Consider the following 19,318-nt stretch of genomic DNA (forward strand, 5'->3'; position numbering starts at 1 on the left):
TGACGATGCCACGGTTAGAAGGTGGTAGACTTCAAAGCCCAGGAACCAGGCATCTGTCCCACTGCTTCTTTCCCCACAGACTTACTGAGATATAATTGATCTATAACATACATATGTTTAAGGTGTACAAAGAACTGACTTAATACACTTAATATACTGCAAAATGATTACCACCAGAGCATTAGCTAACACTTCCCTCATGTCATGTAATTATCATTTCTTTTCTGTGGAGTATTTAAGACCTACATGCTTAGCAATTTTTAAGTATATAGTACAGGGCTATTAGCTATAATCACTATTATACATCAGCTCCCCAGAACTTTTAACTGGAAGTGTGTACCCTTTGGCCAACATCTCCCCATTCCCCCATATACCCACCATCCCACCCCCTCATAACCACCATTCTACTCAGTTGGATTTTGTAGATTTAACACATAAGTGACATCATACAGTTTGTCTTTCTTCGACTTATCTCACATAGCCTAATGCCCTAAAGTTTCATCTATGTTGCTGCAAATGGCAGGATTTCCTTCTTGTTCACCAATGACACTCCACTGTACATATACAACACATCATCATCATCTTTATTCATCCATTGGCAGACTTAGGTTGTTTCCATATCTTGGCTATTGTGTCATTGTTTCTGATACTGTGCCCCAGTCATATCAGCTCTGGGGAGCTTGTCCCAGGTGAAAATTTCTCTTAAAGTCCCCCATTCCAAGTCTTTCGCCCCAGCCATCCACTACTGGGTTGCTATTTCTTCCAGTCCCCTCTCACTCCCCAACTCCTCCACCCACCACCACCTCCCAGACCAAACTCCCAACTCTGCTGACCAGCCCCATGGCTCACTCACCTCACTTGACTTCAGTCACTGAACCGATCGACAAATACTGCCTGAACACTTGCTTCATGCCAAGCACACTGTAGACAACACGTAGGAAGGGGAAGCAGAAGAAACCAGGAGAGGATGAGGGACACGCTCTGAAGGCTGGGAAGCCACCTGTCAGCCACTCTGGGTCTTAACCCATTTCGGTTTGTCTCAAGGTCTCCACGAGTCATGGGGGTTTCCTGGGTCTGCCTACCTCTGTGCAGTGTGGTGCAGAATGAATACAGTGAGGCAGTGACAATACACAAGCTGGCGTGAGGCACCGTAACCCATGTGGACAGAATAGGAGGGACTTCAGCTGAGTAACCTGAGGGCAGGACACCTGCTTCGCTGGGGGATGGATGAGGTAATGCTACTTGGAGGTGAGGTCTCTAGGGAGGTTGCAGACAAAAACTAAGCATAGAGTAGTTGCTTCTTGAGTTTTTATTCACTGGCTTAGCAGGCACTATTAACAAATATAGACTCTAATTTCATATAAACAGTGTTGACCCAAGAAAACCTTGTTTCTCCCAGGGGGTGTAGAAAGTATAAAATTCTGAATTTTCACTTCAAATATGGCCCAAGTTAGAGGAACTCAGCCACCTGAAAACCTAATCCTCCCTCTCTGAAAAGGAACTTGAAACTTCCCAGGTGACCAGAGCCCTGTGAGACTCCTGAGCTTCCATATCACACACCAGCTCTAGGTTTTTACAGTCATTTGGGCTTCTTTTTCTGCCCTGAACAGTTGCCTTTCTCCTGATGGAAAGAGAAAGCCAAAGGTTTTTGTGCTTTAGGCCTACAGCTCACTGCAGGCTGTTTGCCGCCCATATGAGGCTTCCTGAGCTGTGCATCTCAGCCATAACTGGCACCGAGTGCCACAGAAAGAAGTCAGCCCCCAGAATTCTCCAGGGACCTGTGGAGGCTCCTACCTGAACCTGTGGTCTGCAGAGCTGGGGATAAGGTAGAGGTGCAGCAGTCAGAGGCCCAAGTTAGGGAAGGAGTCTGGCCAGGGAGGTGCTGGCCATGGAAGAAAAGCAAGGGAATGCGTAGCTTCTAAGACCCTAATGTGCCAAGAATCACCCAAGACCTCAGAGGTAGCCCTGGCCCCACAGGTCACCTGGCAAAGGCAGAAATCTCCTCATGACATCTCAGCGAACTTAGCTCCCTCTAGGAGTCAAGACTTGCCACTTCAGTCACCATTTAACATTTAAGCCTTTGGACTGTCCTCTCTGAAGGGGGATCTGAGAGGCTCACCCACTTATTCCAACAGTACTCAGATTGCAGGGGTTACAAAGGGGTCAGAGAGAGAGAGAAACATGCAGAGGATGCAGGGTTCCATCCCTTGTGTAAGGGACAAGCTGCTGCTCCTGCTCTAGGAAGCCCTATATGGGACAGGACGGGCCTTGGACCCACATCGCAGGAGTCCATGGGCCCAATCCTGCATGTCTGAGTAGTCAGGGGCTGCGATAACATAGGTGCCTCTTAATTTCAAACTCCAGCCTAGCCCCATGGGCCAGGATATCCAGCACACCCTGATCTATCTTCCGAAATTATAGAGGCAAAGGAAACATCCCTTTGGTTCTGTCTTGGCTCTGTAGATCACTGCTCAGGGGTCACCAAGGGGGTCGATCCCCTAACTCCCAGCAACCTCAGGTTTTCAGGACAGAGGTCACAACCTCATCTTTTCACTCAGACCTGTTTCTACCATGAGATTGGGGTGGGAGGAGGTGCTGAGGGTGAGGGGTCAAGGTGTATGGGCTCACAATTCAAAGATCCCAGATGCACGTCTAGGCCCTGACCCATGCAGCTGTGGGCCCTGTGAAAGTTGACTCGGCCTCCTCACCTTAAATGCAGGTAACACAATGTGTCACCCCATCATATTGCAGTGAAGAAGAAATGAGATCAGTGATGAGCTCAGTCTCTTTCACGCTAGCTGCTGTCATCCCTGCCACAATCACGGCCTGGGAGGGCCTGTGGGAGGGCCCGGGCTCAGGACGTTGACCACATGGCTGAAGACGTGAAGGTGGCCCAGCACACCCAGAAAACCTTCATGGAGCCCCAAGATCTTCCCAGCACACACCAGGGAGGGAGGGGCCGCTCAGGGTCCTGGCTGTGGGGGCAGGTGACTGAGCAGGTTTCCTCCAACAAGGGTGCTATTTCCACTAAATTCACATCATCTTGGTCTGGGCGAGAGGCAGGAAAATATAGTGACTGGCCTCATGAGGAGATCTGAGCCCCAGCACCAGAAGGACCCCTTCCTCCTGCCAAGTCAGAGGGGCCTGGCTCTGCCCAGGAAGGAGGTAGTGGGTGATCTGAGAGTTGGGGTCCTGGAGGAGAGAAGCATGGCTCTGTCCCACCTGAAGCCTCCAGGGCTCGCCAGGCCTGGCCCCCACCAGCATTAAAACACAAGATTTTTGGGAACTTCCCAAGGGAACTCGTTTCTCCCAAAGTGGCCATAGCACGCCGTCTTCTGGTAGATGGGCTTCTTCAAGTCCAAGTCCCTGCACGTTCAGTAGAACAAAGGGTCAGTTTTAATGGAAAAGGAGTAGAGTTTCTTTTCTTGAATTTGGGGCACAGGAGTAATTAACAGACTATCAGTGTGTGGGGTGTTAACCACTCAAGAGCAATTCTCCCTAAATTTCCTATCTCTGCCATGCCACACCTTACAAGGTGACTGCCACTGGCGCTTAGGAAACAGTCTCAGAGTTCAGAGACAGCCTGATCAATCACACAGACAGATGCACCAGGAATCAGGATTTGAACTCTGGCCTACACTCTACTCCACTGACCTGGCACAGACCAACATCGACCCCGCAAGCTCCAGAGAGCAGAGGTGGCATTAGAAGCGAGAGCACTTGGAGCCAGACTTGCTGACTCAATTCCCAGCCACCCGGTCTTATAGTTATTTTCCTAAGATCCCCCACCTGCTCAAAGATGGGCCCCCTGAAGTCAGTGTCTGCTGGGCTCCTTCAATCTGAAAACTAGACATTCTGCATTTGGGGTTTGCACTGTGCTGGGCCAGGGCCTTGAAGCCCCTCCTGCTTCTGGGAGGCTGAACAGCCTTCCTTCTGATTCTCTTTCTGATAAGCAAGCACCGGGTGAGGAAAGAGGGCTTTGCCCAACTTCAGGGGCGGCCCTTTTACCTGACGATGACACCAGGCCGAAGGTCGAAGTTCTTATTGACCACATCCAGCAGCTCTCTCTCTGTCTTCTGGGAGGTTCCATAGGTGAAGATGGAAATAGACAGTGGCTCAGCCACGCCAATGGCGTAGGACACCTGCCAGAAGAGCTCAGGGTCAGGGACAGGCCCCTCACGGAGACCTTGCTGTCCTCAGGGAAAGGCCGCTGAAAGCACACATGTCCTGCACAAAACACTCCCTCTACCCACAGCCCCCATCTGCCTAGACACACCCTCCACGTCATAGTTGCGGTTTCCATATGTGCCCTGCTGCCTGAAGACTTCTGTTGTCCCACGCCCAGGTTTGCAGGACAGTGGCCACAAAACCCAACGTGGCACAGAGTCACGTCCTCCGGCAGTGTGGGCCTTCCACCAGGCCAGCGCGTCCCTACTGAGGGTGGATGTGGGGGTTCAAGCAGGGTGGGCTTTCACCCACCTGCACAAGCACCCTCCGGCAGAGCCCTGCTTTCACCAGGGACTTGGCCACCCAGCGGGCAGCGTACGCCGCCGAGCGGTCCACCTTGGTGTAGTCCTTCCCAGAGAAGGCGCCCCCGCCGTGTGCCCCCCAGCCACCGTAGGTGTCCACGATGATCTTTCGGCCAGTGACACCGGCGTCCCCCTGCGGAGAAAGAGGAAGACACGGAGCGGGGATGTGAGGGGAGGGGTGGCCGAAACGCTGGGATGGCCACTAGACCACAACTTGGAGACAGTCTCTGCAGCTTCTAGGAGTGCGTGTTCCAAAGACCCCCTTGACTGAGAGTCAGCCAGAAAGCCTGGGCTCCAATCCCAGTTCAGTCACCGAGTAGCAGTCACTGAAGTCAGGTCACCAGCTGGAACCTCATCAGAAAAAGCCAGAAGATGGGCCATTGGGGTCACAGCCCACTCACCAAGCCTTTGATGTAGGAGTCGATCATAATGGAAAAAAATGAGTTCAGAAGGAAACTGTGCTGGAACAAATATACCCTGGACTGAGCCCCGGCTGGTGCCACCTGGCAAACTTTGTTCCCCATTTGCTCAAGTGTCTACTCTGTGCAATGTCAGTCCACAAAAGATGTTTGAGGGGGCTCTATATTAAATGACGTGGGGAAATTCTGCATATTATACCACCACAACACCCGCCCCGCTTAGAAATCCACAGTTCTAAGCAGCATGCCAAGGCCCTGAGCATGCCTAGGCCCTGAGAAGTCCTGCAGGAAAACATAGGACTTCCATTCACCCTGGGCTTCTGTGCTACTCTGGCCTAGGACCCCATCTGAGAACTTCATTATGTAGCAACACGTCCACAGCAGAGGTGCCTGGTAGTGGTCAGCAGCCACTGCAAGGGGCTAGGCTACCCTCTGCTTACTCATGCCTGTGGCACAGGAGAACGGGGCCACTCTGGGTCCCCACCTTGGTGTCCACAAGAGCTGCAGGTCACATGTGGCCAAGACCTGGGAAACACCACCAGGGCAAGCTCAGCACCTGTGATGGAAAGTTAGCTAGCCCCTTGGCTGGGTCAGGTGGCAGCTGGACCTATGCGGGATGTCCCAAGTGGGAATCTCCCGGGACATGGACCCCATCCTCCTGTACTGAAGGGCACATAGCAGGCTGCACAGAGCGAGCTGACTTCACATTTCACTCAGGCCCGAGTCACACAAAGCCACCACCTCCTGCAGGCTTTGTGCTAGGGAGGTAAGCAAAATCAGGGCTCATTCGGTGACGGGGACGCACCTGGGGGCCTCCGATGACAAACCGCCCACTGGGCTGCAGGTGGTAGATGGTATTCTCGTCCAGGTACTGTTCTGGCACGACAGCCCTGATCACCTGCTCCTTCAGGGCTCTGCGCATGTCCTCCAGCGTTATGTCTTCGTTGTGCTGCACGGAGATGACGACAGTGTGGACGCGCACAGGGATGACCGCGCCGTTGTCCTGCGTGTACTGCACCGTCACCTGGGAGTGGCAGGATGGGAGGAAATGTGAGGTCCTGCCCCGACCCGAGGACGCTCCGTTGCCAGGCACAGGTGCCCAGGAGGTGGACAGGGCTCCCAAGAGGTGGGGAGGGGCGGCGGCCTCCTGCCCTCAAAGGTCTGTCAGGGAAGTTCATCACATTCTTATAGCAAATAACTGCCTGGTGCCATGAGATGGTCAGGCATGAGGCACAAGCTATTCCCACGTGACCAGTCAGTACCACTTTGGAGACCCAAGCATTGCAGAGTTTTCTCTGTCTGTGACTCAGCAGACGACTCCCTCTGTCTCAGAGGGTCCTGTGTGCCAGCAAATGTTCCTCCACTAAAGCCCTGTCTTGACCCTCCATGGCCCTAGGCAAGACACCCAGGCTTCTGCTAAGGAACATGGGAGTCTACAGGCCGCATGCCTGCTGCCGCAGCTCCTCAATGGAGGGTCTCTGGAAACATATGTGCCCAGGGACCTTGCCTGGTGGAGGGACCTGAGCCAGGGTGATTGAGCTAAGAGGCAGTAGCAAGGCCTGGGTTGCCAGCCTCCAGGTATTTGGGCAAAAGCAAGGAAAAGCCAAGGGCACAAGGAGAGCAGGATCCTGTCTGCAGCTCCCCTGCAGGGCTGGCCACAGGACAGAGCTGGGATTCTCTCCCCGCAGTGTAGGCCAGTTCTGTGCCTGTTTCATGCATTATTGATGAATATCGAAGCCATCCCAGCAAGATGAGCACTATTGTCACCATTTTACAAAAGTGAAAAATCAGGCTCTGTGAAGAGTAACAACTTCCATGAAATCACAGGCCAGTCAGTGAAAAGCCCAAGAGCCAATGGCTGTTCTGCCTGCTCCCACAGTTTGCATCACCACCACAGTAGCACAGACAGACTGCTTCTGCACCCTGTCCTCTCCCAACACACCAGGGAGGGCGAGAGCCCGTGTCCCGGCCTGCGCACCTTGGGCTCACAGAGCAAGAGGGAAGGAGATGGTGAGGATGGCAGATGAGGCTGGAAAAAGAAAAAAAAGAAGCTGGCATTGACTGGGTGTGTACTGTATGCTACAAGGCACGCCAAATGCTGTGAGAAGTTGCTACCAGCCCCATTTCAAAGATGAGAGAAAATGGGCTTCCAGAATATAAATACTTCTGTCAAGATCACACAGCCAGCAAAGGTGGGCTGTGACCTGGAACTGTGCAGCCTGTTAATTGGGCTCTGCCCAGCAGAAGGCTGTCACCCAAGACCCTCAGTATTGGAGCCCCAGGCCCCACTGCTACCCAAGGCAATGTGAACCCACAAGAACAGTATCCAGAGGGGCTTTCGGGCCTGCAGGAATGCAGCTACACCAGATGCCCCTGGCAGGGACGTTGGCCAGCAGGCACAGGCTGCTCTCACCCCAAGGGCCTTGATAGGACTACAGGTAGCAAACGGTGTCTCCCTGGGGCTCTGCCTAAGGCAAAGACCCCTTCGATATCCATCAAACTCTATGTCCTGCCTGGCCCAAAGAACAACAGGGTGGGGTCCAGAAGAAGGAAGAGACAGAGCCCTGGCTGCACAATGCTTGATCCTAGGGCGATGGCCATATGCACACCAGCTGTGTACCGAGCACAGCACCTTTCATGCTGGACTGTGTGCACTCCCGGACCTGCGAGAGGAAGCTGGAGTTCGGGGACTGGGAGCTCCAGAGTGGAGACTCCGCAGCAGCTCTGGAATCAGACCTGCTGCACCTGGCTTCTGGAGAAAGCTTGCTTCCTGAGATGCTGCTGAGGTCCATCTCCACTGCTCCTGGGCTCCCCGACTCTGCTGCAAACCCCAAGCAGAGCTGTGGCTGAGCAAAGGGCCCCAAGCATTGCGTTTATCTCATCATGTCAGCAAGATGTGGAGAAAAGTACACCGCAGAAAACATAACTCTGGCCAGGTACAAAAATAGCCATTTGTACTGCCACTCAGCTCTTAGTTATCAGAAGCAAGGATTTGTTCAGGTGGAAAGGCTCATTCTGTTCACAGTCAACACCATGGGCAGGTGATAAATATTCTTTACCAATAGACGAGAAGACCCAGACCTTGTTCCCGGCCTGGCACCCCTCCCAGGGTAGCAGCCTTGTTGAGGTCCACGGAGGACATTTATAAGAGAATTCAATGTCTCCTTGCAAGAAGGAAAAGCCTGGAAAGGCCTGTCCTCCCCTCCTCTCTCACTGCCCTCTGGACTCGGAAGCCTTCTATTACTAAGCAAACATAGGAGGCCTTTGCTATTTCAGTGATTCTGATAGGTGAACCCTCTAGTGCTCACCCTCATGCAGGAAGAAGGAAATCTGAGCCACTCCACTTACTTCCTCTCATCTGTGTTCTAGGATTTCTCCACCCTCTTCCCCATCCCCACATAGCTCTGGCACAGTACAGAACAGGCAGGGCAGGCTCCTTTCTTTTGATACCATCACAACCTACATATTTCAGCTCTCCTGCCCACCACCTTGAAGATCACCTGAGTGATGCTCATGATCCCACTTCCCAGTTTGGGGGTCATGTGGAAAACACCTGAAGTCCCAAGGACTTCCTTTTGGCCACAGAGACACTCTGTTGCTCCAGGTACAGCCAATATGCAACCTCCGTCATGGGCGGTCTGACACTTGGGGAGTAATGTGACAGAGTCACGAGCACCATGCTGAACTATAAAACTGCAGGAGCCAAATTCCAAGTGCAGGGTAAGAAGATGTCCCCTTGAGAGTGATCAGGGGAGACCAGCAGGAGGCAGGAAACAGGCTGGCCACTGAAGGACAGGTGGGGACCAGAGGAAGGTTCCAAGGAAAGTGAGGGGTGAGAGCACAGGTGCAAAGCACTGAGAAACGAAGGGAATGTGAGTGAAGGCATGTGGATGAAGCAAAGACTGGGGTGGGGACCGAGGAAGATAAAACTAGAAGACCACGCAGGGCTTTAAATGCCAGAATAACAAATGGGTACTCCTCTCACCTCCAGTAGGAAGTAGAAAGTTGTAGATGGTTCTGAGCAGATATAAGAAAATTAAAAGTGAAGTCCAGAGTGAATTAACTGAAGTTTCCAGGCGGAGAGAGCCTTTGGGAGGACACACCCGAGCCTGGCCTGGGAAAAGGGGCCAGAGAAGAAGGGATGTTCTAGAGGGACAAGAGTAACCCAGACAGAGTGGAGAGAGAGAGGGCTGGGGAAAGGTGGGCTCCATTAAACCCCTTCAACTGAGGTGCACCCCTGGGGCCCACATGTTTGCAGGATGAGTGAGAAATGGGGGCTGGTAATTCAGACAGACCTGTAGGTGGAAGATTTGGAAGCCAAGTGTGCAGATGTGAAAACAACCCACACGTGTGGGTAGGAGGAAAGAGAATGTAGAAGAGGAAGTGTCCAGACCCCACTGGAGTGTGGAAGAAGAGTTGGGAAAGGAGCCCCAAGGAAAGGGGCCACCAGGGTTGTCAGGATGTGGAGAGTGAAGGTAGACAGGGGCCTCAGCATGTGCCAGCACTTGCATTACTGCCAGCTCTCAAATCCAGATTCAGTGCAGATTTCATCACTGCAGGACACAGGGATCAGGGCCACTGGCAACAGAGCATCAGAATCAGCAAAGGTAAATCCTTTCTATGAGAAACTAAGCAAGAGGGCTGCAGCGAGCTACAGACAGCTCTTGTTCATGGGGTATTCAAGCTTTGCTCAAGATAGGGAGACCTGACAGGCAGTGGCCAAAAGTCTGAAACCAGTTACAAAGGTTTGTGGCAGGAATTGGGGAGTCATATTACTAGAATAAACATATGCTAAGAAGCCTGGCACCCCAAAAGTCTAGAACTGTTCATTTTTCTGTATTTAAAATTCTTTCATACTAAAATATTGGGGGGTCAGGGGAGAAAAGAAAATGTTTATCAGGAGCTGAAGATTTTTCAAATAAATAGTTCTTTTCAGATTCAACAATTCTTTGAGTGCCCAGACAGAACATTTTGATCTTAACGTATGGAAGGGGTCTGTTTGAGGTGCATTTCTGGAGCCCTGCAGGGGGTCAGAGAGCAGGGGCTCACCTGTGTCTTGGAGTCAGGCCGCAGCCAGGGGAGCTGCCCTGAGCGCCGCAGCTCTGCCATGCGGGCATTGAGTCTGTGCGCCAGCATGATGGTGAGCGGCATGCACTCTTCCGTCTCGTCCGTGGCGTAGCCAAACATCAGGCCCTGTAGCAGACACCCACTTCAGACCACAGGTGACAACTCTCTTCACATCTAAAGCCCAGCTGACCCTCCACCCTCCCAGGCGTGTGACTTTTATACTGGGTACTTGTGGAGGGGAAGACAGGGTCCTGAACCCAACTCTCTAGGTAGGGAGACAGGTCACACCGGGCATTCCCAACCCATCCTGCCCTCCAGCTAGGCTATGTGTGTGTAGCTCCAGACGTGGGGGCAGGGAGCGCTACCCCACAGTGCACTCAGTCCATCACACACGAACAGCTAGCCCTGTGACGCAGAGCACACTGCACTGCTGTCCTGATACGGTGCCCACACTTAGCACTGAGTGACCTGATCTCCGGCACCGACATCCTCTTCATTTCTGTCCAGGTGGACGCACTGGGCGATATCCGGGGACTGCTGCTCCAGAGCCACCAGCACGTTGCAGGTCTTGAAGTCAAAGCCTGGACACAAGAAGAGCAGGCCTAAGCAGAGGGAGGCTGGAGCTCCTGGGGGCTGCTTGGAATCCAAGAGGGCATTTAGCGTTGGGGTGGGTGGTCTCTGCCATCAGTCTGGGCTCAGAACTGAGGCCTAGGATGGGGAATGTCAGTATCCTTCTCATCCTATCACATGAAACTCTTTAGTAAAAAAAAACAAAAAACAAAAAAACCCTCCATGGTATATTAAACCACACCTCAATTAAAAATATATACCCAACACAGAACAGCAGTATGAAAACCAGATAACAGTTACAGCTGCTCTGGTAGAAGGGCGGTGGATGACCAAGGGCCTGCCCCCTTAGGCTCTCCCTGAGGCACCTCCTAGGACCCAGGTTGAAAATCACTGCATTTAAGTGAACATCAAGGGCCCTTCCAACACTGCCTGTCAGAGCCCAAGTATCAAAAATATACACCAAACCCAAGTATCAAGTATACTGAGCAAAAGGTGCATGTGGACCATCGAGAGACACTCCCAGAGTCAGATGCCCTGAGCCCAAGGTGTGCACAGGGCCTGGAGCAAAATGGAAAAACTACACCTCTGGAGGCTGAGGTCCCTGTCATCCTATACCCAAAGCTCAAGCACAGAGATGGGGGTGAGTCCCCTCCTCCTGCCTGGCCCAGGCTGGGGACAGGAGGCTGGGGCCTGGGACACAGACATCTTGGGTAGCAGCAGCTCAGGCCAAGAAGCCCCACGAGGGCGCCACTAGGCAGACTGCAAACTCTTCCCAAATTGGTTTTCACCATCTTGCTGGGCTCAGCTACAGGATGGATATGAATGAGGAGCTAACATGCACAGAGGCTGCACCACAAAGTCATGTATCAGTGACACATTGACTGTCACCCTCTTCCAACCTGCTCTCCTACCCAAGTGGCCAGAATGGGCTTACTAAAACAAATAAAATCACAAAAATACCCCCAGGTTCAACCTATTATTTACCTACAAGCTTCAAGTGAAGACCTACCACCAAAGTCAGTAAGCTGGAACCTGCTCAGCTCCAGCCAGGCTTTCCCAGCTGAGCCCTCAACCAAAGTGAACTCAGGTTTAGCTTAAACACAACCTCCTTTTCCACCTCCACGAGGACCCTCTGCTAGAAAACGCCTCCTCTGACCCCGCCCCCTCCACAAGTCCATCCAGCTCTCAGTAAACATCCCTGAATGGCCCCCAACCCAGCTCTTCAGTGCACACTCTGCCGCCGACTCGCTGCCGAGCATTTGTACCACATCACACTTAATGCCAGGCAGTGCCTCTACTCAGGAGTACCAGGCCACCTTTGTCCTCTGCAGCCCCTATTCCTAGTGAAGGCTCCTGAATACACAAGCCAGGGAACAACCTTCAACTTCCAAGGACTCACCAAATTCCCATTTTACCTTACACTCCCTGTCTAAATAATAAATCTCAGTGCTGAGACGTACTGAAAGGTTCCAAGTCACTTGGGAAAACAGTTCAGGGCACTAAAGGGAGAGAAGGAGGGCTTAGAAAGGTCAACTCTGCAGCAAAGAGTAGTGGGAGTCTCTAGCCTGGGGGCCTTGTGACTGCAGCTCAGCCCGCAGCCTGCCGGTCCCCTTGGTGCAGGCGTGCTGGCAAGAAGAGCTTCACCCACTCCTGCTTCTCTCTTCTAGGGGATGTGACACCCCTAGGGAAACAATTTCCCTGCTATCTAATGCAGAATAAAGTTTGTTCTTGAATAAGTAAATAATAAGTCAGCTATTCGTGGTAGAACAGGGGGAAGGCTTGTAAGGTAACATGGCAGGGAGCTGCTGTTCTGGGACAATGTGGCTGCTCTGTGAACACACTTTGTGCTGGCTGGGAGAAGCAACCTGTTCTCACTGGTTTCTTCTTCCCACAGGTTCTTGATATAGCCGCAAAATTATCGTATGCTCAAGTGAGTCCTTTGGGCAAGCCAGCAGGAAGGTGGCCGCATACAGGCAGGGCCTCTCTCACGTAAAAGACGTGAGCAGCCTGCCCTGACCCACGAAGATGCCACATATCACCCCAGACAACCAACAAGTAGACCAGTGTACACCGTCCCCAGAATCGGGCCCTCGTGGCCTGTCTTTGACGCCCTCCAGGCTGGGTTCCTTCCCAGCCTGCCTGTTCCTACCGTGCAGGCATCTGCTTCAGGGCCCTCAGCTCTCTCACCCCCACCTCGCCACAGGGCTCCTCCTCAGCTCCAGCCAGGGCCTGGGCCTCTTCGTGGGGTTGCAGGCTCCCACACTGCCGGGCACTGGAGCCACCCTGGACCAGCCTGTCTCCTCCACCTGCTGTCGGCACCTGTACTGGACTGAGTCACCTTCTCCTCTATGTGGGGAAGAGCAGCATAGCTTAGCAGAGAGCACAGGAGTCCCAACTGGGGACAGCCCCTTACTGACTGTGCCACCTTATATGAGCTATTGACATCTCTAAGTCTCAATTTCCTCACTTACATCATAGGGAGTGGAGCAGAGTTCCTCCAACAATTAGGTAGGAACACACACACACACACACACACCCCTGCCCCAGCACCTGGCAGACAACACGGCCCCAAGAGAGAGCAGCACCTTGGACCCAGAGCTTCTTCCTCTTCCAAGAAGTTAGGACCGTAAACAAGACCAGAGTCAGCAACAGATGGACAAGGGCCAGTCTGCCTGGGCTGCCATTCTCTTGCCAGAGCTTGCGAGCCCTGGACCCTGGCAAGTGGGCCTAGAAGTAGAGGTATTTGCTCTTCCAGAAGATGGAGAGCCTTAGGCGGGCTCCATCCCGGGGACCCTGGCCTCACCCTTGGCGGAGTCGTCATAGCCGATGTGCTTGATGGTTTCCCGCACCACACGCTGGTAGTCCACCATGGCCACAGAGGTGATCTCCCCACACAGCAGCACCATGCCCGTCTTACACACCGTCTCTGAAGGCAAAGAGACAGGCTAGTGGCTGCATGCTGGTTAAGGGGGCTCCACACCTGGACCTCTCACAGTGCTGACAGAGACCCACACAAGAGACCACACAGGGAATGGACTCCAGAAGGACAATCATGGTGATAACAGACAGTACAGCCCAGCACGAGTTCTGACCATCTTCACAGGCTGTTCAGAGAACTGCACTTTGGAAAGAATTGGTCACACAAATTCCAAGTTTTTATACCACGCACTTACTACTTGCCCGATCTTGAACGGCTTGTTCAGCCTCGGCTGTTGGATGGAGATAATCATAAGACTGCTGTGTTCATTACAATGAGACAATGGCTGTATGTAGTCATAAAGAATGCAGCCAACATCATGAGGCCTCTTTTGCCCCCTTACTGCTAAAGCTCCAATGTAGGCTTTAGGGTATGGGGTCCTGAGCACAGAATCAAGGCACATTATTTATAAACATGTCAGGGTGAAGTCCACCCTTAGAGGGGCACAGGTCCCTACAGTGCTCAGTCTGAGGACTAGGGTGGCCCTGGAGAGGAAAGGGTGGGTCTGAGCATTAGACAAGACAAGGTGCTGACAGTGAGGAGAGAGGGGCTCTGGTCTCCACACCAGGACCCCTACCCCATGACCTTGGCCAAGGGATACGCAAGATCCCCTCGGTAAAGTTGAAGAGGCTAGCTCTATCACCCCGGGGCCCTCTAGGCCCTGAAGTCCCCAGTTCTCTGCTGTGCCAAGGGCTTCAACATGGGCACAGGTTTCAAGTTGAGCCCACTCAGGTCTCCAGCAGGAGGGGTCAGGCATTTCTTACCACAGGCCACCTTGGCATTGGGGTCCTGCTTGAGATGGGCATCCAGCACTGCATCACTGATCTGGTCACAGATCTTATCTGGACAAGAATGAACATGAGTAAAATTCACAGACATGTTAAGCCTAAAAACTGACAAAATTAGATATTTTGTCAATTTACATATCAAGTCTACCCGAGAGGACACTTTTAAAATATAAGAAATTGTAAATTTTTGGAATTTTTATTTCTTCCCACTTTTGTCTTAATTTTGGATGATGTATATTATATAAAGTCATAGAACTCCCTAAAAAAGAAATATATTCCAAAGCCAGTTACAAGAGTCTAAAGTAAGTCACACATACACACACATATATTCTTCCAATTAAAAAGTATCTCATTCATAGAAAACTAGATTTGTATGAATATCTAACTATATCTAAATAAATAATACATATAGATGTGTAAAGAACTAAGATATACACACAGAAATATCTCATTCTTCAGCATATTTCCTTAAATTCTAACATCAAGAAAAGTCCTAGAAACAGAATTTAAAACACTAATGACATCAGTAAGATCAGGTGCCAATGGGTAGGAGAGGATAGAACAGATAGATACATTGTACTGCTGCTTCCACAAGTTACAGTGCACTGTGTGTAAAACCACGCCCACTTCCATGTCTCCACCTGTAGAGTCCTGTAAGAAAACCTCTACACATCACTGTCACTGCTGTTTTGCTGAACACTTCCACAAGCAGCTCTGAGATCCTCCCCACCGTCATTCAGCCTCCTGAAGGCCAGATGTTCCAGTAGCTGGGTCTCACCTCCTCATCAAGGTGGGACTGACAAAAGTTCAACATGGGCTGGTACTCCACCTTATTCTTCTATGATTTGCCTTAAATATTCCCCATGGTCGATGGGATTTCCCTAGTGATCCAGTAGTTAAGAATCCACCTGTCAATGCAGGGGACATAGGTTCAATCCCTGGTCCAGGAAGATCTCACATGCTGGAGCAACCTGGGTGTGGCAACTTCTGAGCCGCTGTGCCTACAGCCCGTACTCCACAACAAGAGAAACCACCACAATGAGATGTCCACACATTGCAGTTAGAGAGTAGCCCCCTCTCACTGCAACTACACAAAGCCCATGCACAGCAACAAAGACCCAGTGCAGCCAAAATAAATAATTTAAAAAAAAACTCCTTGTGGTCGAGCATGTAAACATTGTGGAGAAATCCACTGTTGCTTTGGAGTTGTGTGTACTGCCAATGTTTACAAACTCAGAAATAAAATATGTATTTGCGCATATTACATCTTGTTTAGTGTTCAAAATATCAGAGTCCACTCTTAGTAAGTTAATAAGTTTTTTCCCAGACTTACTGGAGTATAATTGGTATACAAAAATTTGCATATAATTAATACATAATTTAAGGAAATTAATTAAATTTACAAATGTGAATTTGGCAAGTTTGGTCATGTGTACATACTTGTGTTACCATCACCGCAATCAAGATTTAATAAACATCCATCACCTCTCAAATTTCCTTGTGTCCCTTTTGTCATTTTATACGTTTTTTAAATTAAGAATGCAGGCCCAGAATCAAGCATTTCAGATTTTGAAAGTGCATATGAAATTCTATAGTTAAAATGTGAGTCTGAAGGTTAATTCTCTAATCTTACCTTCAGAAGCTGCTACTAAATATATATTTGAGTTTTTCCATCTCCCTACTGATCCTGGTTATAAATCAAGGTTTGTCTGAGTTCATGCCCCTGCAACCGCCTATCGGTAAAGGCCTCCTGCTGCTCAAATATCACTTTAGACCCAGCCATCAGGACTCCTAGGAGCCACTCACATGCTGACCATGGATGACTCTGCTCGCTCAGAGGACACAGGTCACATGTTTCCAGTGCACACAGGGAAATGGGATAGGGATATTAGGGATAAGCTGGAGTTGAGCAAGGGTACTAAGATAGCTGTGCAGACTAAGATAATGCCTTAGGAGGTCCTTTCCCAACTGTCTAAGGCTTCCAAACTTTCTATCAATATCACTTAGTAGCCTTAAGGTAGCTAATAACTTTCTTGGAAGTTGAAAAGAAAGCATTAATTTTATCTTTCTGATGGAGAGGAATTCAGCACTGGAATGACAAGAAGAAAGCCACCAAGAAAACTGTTTTACATGGACAGCTAATGTACAGTGGTAAGCCAAATCAGACAATTTGAAGGGCTGCCATTAAGCAGACAGAATTGTCAACTGACTGGAATTTTCATTCTCTGTCCATTGAGCACATTGCTGTGTGTACAATGGGACCACTGACCACTGCGTGAAAAAGCACCCACTTCCTCCACATGGAGCAAATTCTATATATGGCCATCTTCGGACCTGTAGATGGCCTTCATAAGTCATGGAGCTGTCCAAAATACATCAGACATAGCAGTGAATCTGAGACTATGACTACAGTAAATCTAGAAACTTTATAAAGTCATGCAGAATGAAAGATGCTGTTTATGTTGAAATCAGTTAAGCTACAAACAACATTCAGTTTAAGCCAAGATTTCTCAACAGCACTATTGACATTTTGGGCTGGAAAATTTCTTTGTTGTGGGGGATGGTCTTGTGTTTAGAAGCACACCCGGCCTCTCTCCACTAACTGCCAGTTTCAGGCCATGCTTTGACCCCCTGGAATAGCTGTAATAACCAAAAAATGTTTCCAGAGTACAAAATGCTCTTAGGGGAAAAGGGTTGCAAAACTTTCCCCAGTTGAGAACCAGTGGCTAAAGCATATGGAAGGGGCAGTGCACTGAGATATCTAAAGCTGAGTTACAAGGTATGAAAATTAAAGCTGTTTGAGAAATGGCAAGGATGAGGAAGATGAAAAAAAGTTAAACTTGGTGATGATAAGTCACCAAAAAGTTCAAATACTCTGGTGAATTTTGAAGAGGTGCTTAAATACATAAATCAGTGTGTCTGGCCATCAGGGTTCTCCTAGATCAGTGGTTTGCAGAGTGTGGCTCAGCAGTATCAGCATTGCCTGGGAACTTCTTCAGAACACAAATTCTTGAGCCTCACCCAAGATGTTTAAATCAGGAACTCTGGGGGTGGGGCCCAGCACTCTGTGTTCTAACAAGCCCACTGGGTGATGGTGATGCACCCTGAGGTCTGAGAACCACTGTCCCAGAAACTGGAGGCTCCCATCATGGTCTTCACGGAAGCCCCTCTCATTTCTCCACATCACACTTTTCAGAGATAAAAAAAAAAATACTGGAATTTCTTTCAGGACCTAGAGATCTGTCTCAGACCCTATTAGAATGCACTGCTGTTCATTTCTAAACTCTACACGCTTTACATTTGAAACTTAATGACCTTGTTTATGTGTTTTGTTTGTGGGAACATTCTCTGTTGACTTAAGCTGCTCATTGATAAAAAAGCTTTACCAAAAAAAAAAAAAAAAAAAAACTCTGTATAAAGTGAATACCTGATGATACATTCTACACATACAATATGTTTATCCAACCAACCATATATCCTTTATTGTAGCCCCAAGGAAATGCTGGTGGTGGGCAGCAGCACAGACTCTTGGCTTCACTAACTTATAATCTATTATTTGCACAACAAGTGATTGCTTTACAAAACTGCAAATTAATAAAATAAAAAAAACTGCATATTGTTCTTCTTGAGATCCTTTATAGTAATTTACATACATTCTTTTCCAGGCCTTCAGTAATATCCCCCTACCCCATATAGGTTGCCATCTGTCCAAGACCATCTACTTACCCGGGTGCCCCTCTCCTACAGATTCCGATGTGAACATGAATGCTCCTTCCTCACTTAGAGAATGATCGCACAAGCCATCCACTGGTCCATTCATCTCTTCACACTTCTCCACTCAGCTCCTTTGAGGTAACAATTTTAATGCTGGGACCTGTCCTAAGGTTTTTTTTGTTTTCCTCCTTTAAACCCAACAGGCTTGTCTTTGGCAGAGCCACGGGGCTCACGTCTGCGTAAGTGCCCACGCGCACGTGAGAGTAAAGGTGCGGATGGGTGAGGAGGAGGGACTGGAGAGGGATGTGTCACTCCCTCTGACTGGTCAGAGCTTGCTCCTGAGGGACTCCTATATATGGAAAAGTGAAAGTGCTTGAATAATCATGTTGAGAAAACTGGAGGAGTCCACTTTCTGGGAAAGGGGGTCTTCTTACCTTGAGGAGTTTCAGCCCTCAGCTCTCGTCTCCCAAGCCCTAAGCGTTTGATCAATGTATGGCAAAGAAGGCTGCATAGATTCTGCAGAACTGAAGCTCCTCTGGGGCTCTGCTTTAGCTCTGCAGCTCTTCTCCTCGGTGCTCCAAGGCTAACATCCCACGTAGGAGGTGGGGGTCTGTGGTTGCCCAGGGATACAAATAGGAAGTAAAAATCTCCTTCCCAGGGATATGGTTTAGGCTGAGATCACAGCACAGGGTGACTGGCCATTGCTTCTGGGCTCCTGCCTTCCCCCCACATACCTTGTCTGGATTGGGCTCTTCCCCTTCTTCTACCTTCTCAGAGCAGAACATGCACCTGTATTCTGAGTCAGTTTAGACATTCAACAATAGATTCATTTAGAGAAAAAGCTTTTGAGCCCACTTTTTCTGCTAATAGAAATCACAAACTGTCAACTTCTCTAAGATGCTGGCAGTCACATTAACAAGCAAGATGTTAAAAAAATATCTGGATAGGCTATGGAGAACAATGACTTTTGGGAAAAAAATCCTGAGAGGCAGATGCATCATAGGGAAATTATAAGACTCCAGTTTCCCAAAGCTTCCATATGATAAACTAAGCATCTACACATTAGGTCCTATACACTTGATAAACATCCTTCTCGCAAGATGCCTGCATTATTTTTGCTTTGACCGAGAAAAGAAGTAGACAGGATTATATACTGAACCAATTCTTGCATTAAATGCAGCATCTTTTACTTCACTCTCTCCGGCTCTCAGATCTAGCTGCATCCTTTGGCCCAAGGAACAAAAGGGAATTGAA

The 19,318-nt window shown here is 49.8% G+C and overlaps 1 protein-coding gene across 1 annotated transcript; it reads right to left on the bottom strand.

Annotated features, from left to right (window-relative positions):
* Window positions 1–1,354: 1,354 nt before the first annotated feature.
* MAT1A (methionine adenosyltransferase 1A) lies at window positions 1,355–18,283 on the bottom strand. The gene is made up of 9 exons (XM_065919901.1): window positions 18,077–18,283; window positions 14,327–14,404; window positions 13,389–13,511; window positions 10,484–10,596; window positions 9,998–10,141; window positions 5,754–5,972; window positions 4,480–4,662; window positions 4,009–4,142; window positions 1,355–3,366 (listed from the first exon to the last, which is right to left on the bottom strand). The coding sequence occupies exons 1-9, from the start codon at window positions 18,168–18,170 to the stop codon at window positions 3,264–3,266; spliced, it is 1,191 nt and encodes a 396-aa protein (XP_065775973.1). The 5' UTR covers window positions 18,171–18,283; the 3' UTR covers window positions 1,355–3,263.
* Window positions 18,284–19,318: the final 1,035 nt, after the last annotated feature.

Source organism: Muntiacus reevesi, chromosome 2 (assembly GCF_963930625.1).
Source record: "Muntiacus reevesi chromosome 2, mMunRee1.1, whole genome shotgun sequence".
NCBI classification, from domain to species: domain Eukaryota; kingdom Metazoa; phylum Chordata; class Mammalia; order Artiodactyla; family Cervidae; genus Muntiacus; species Muntiacus reevesi.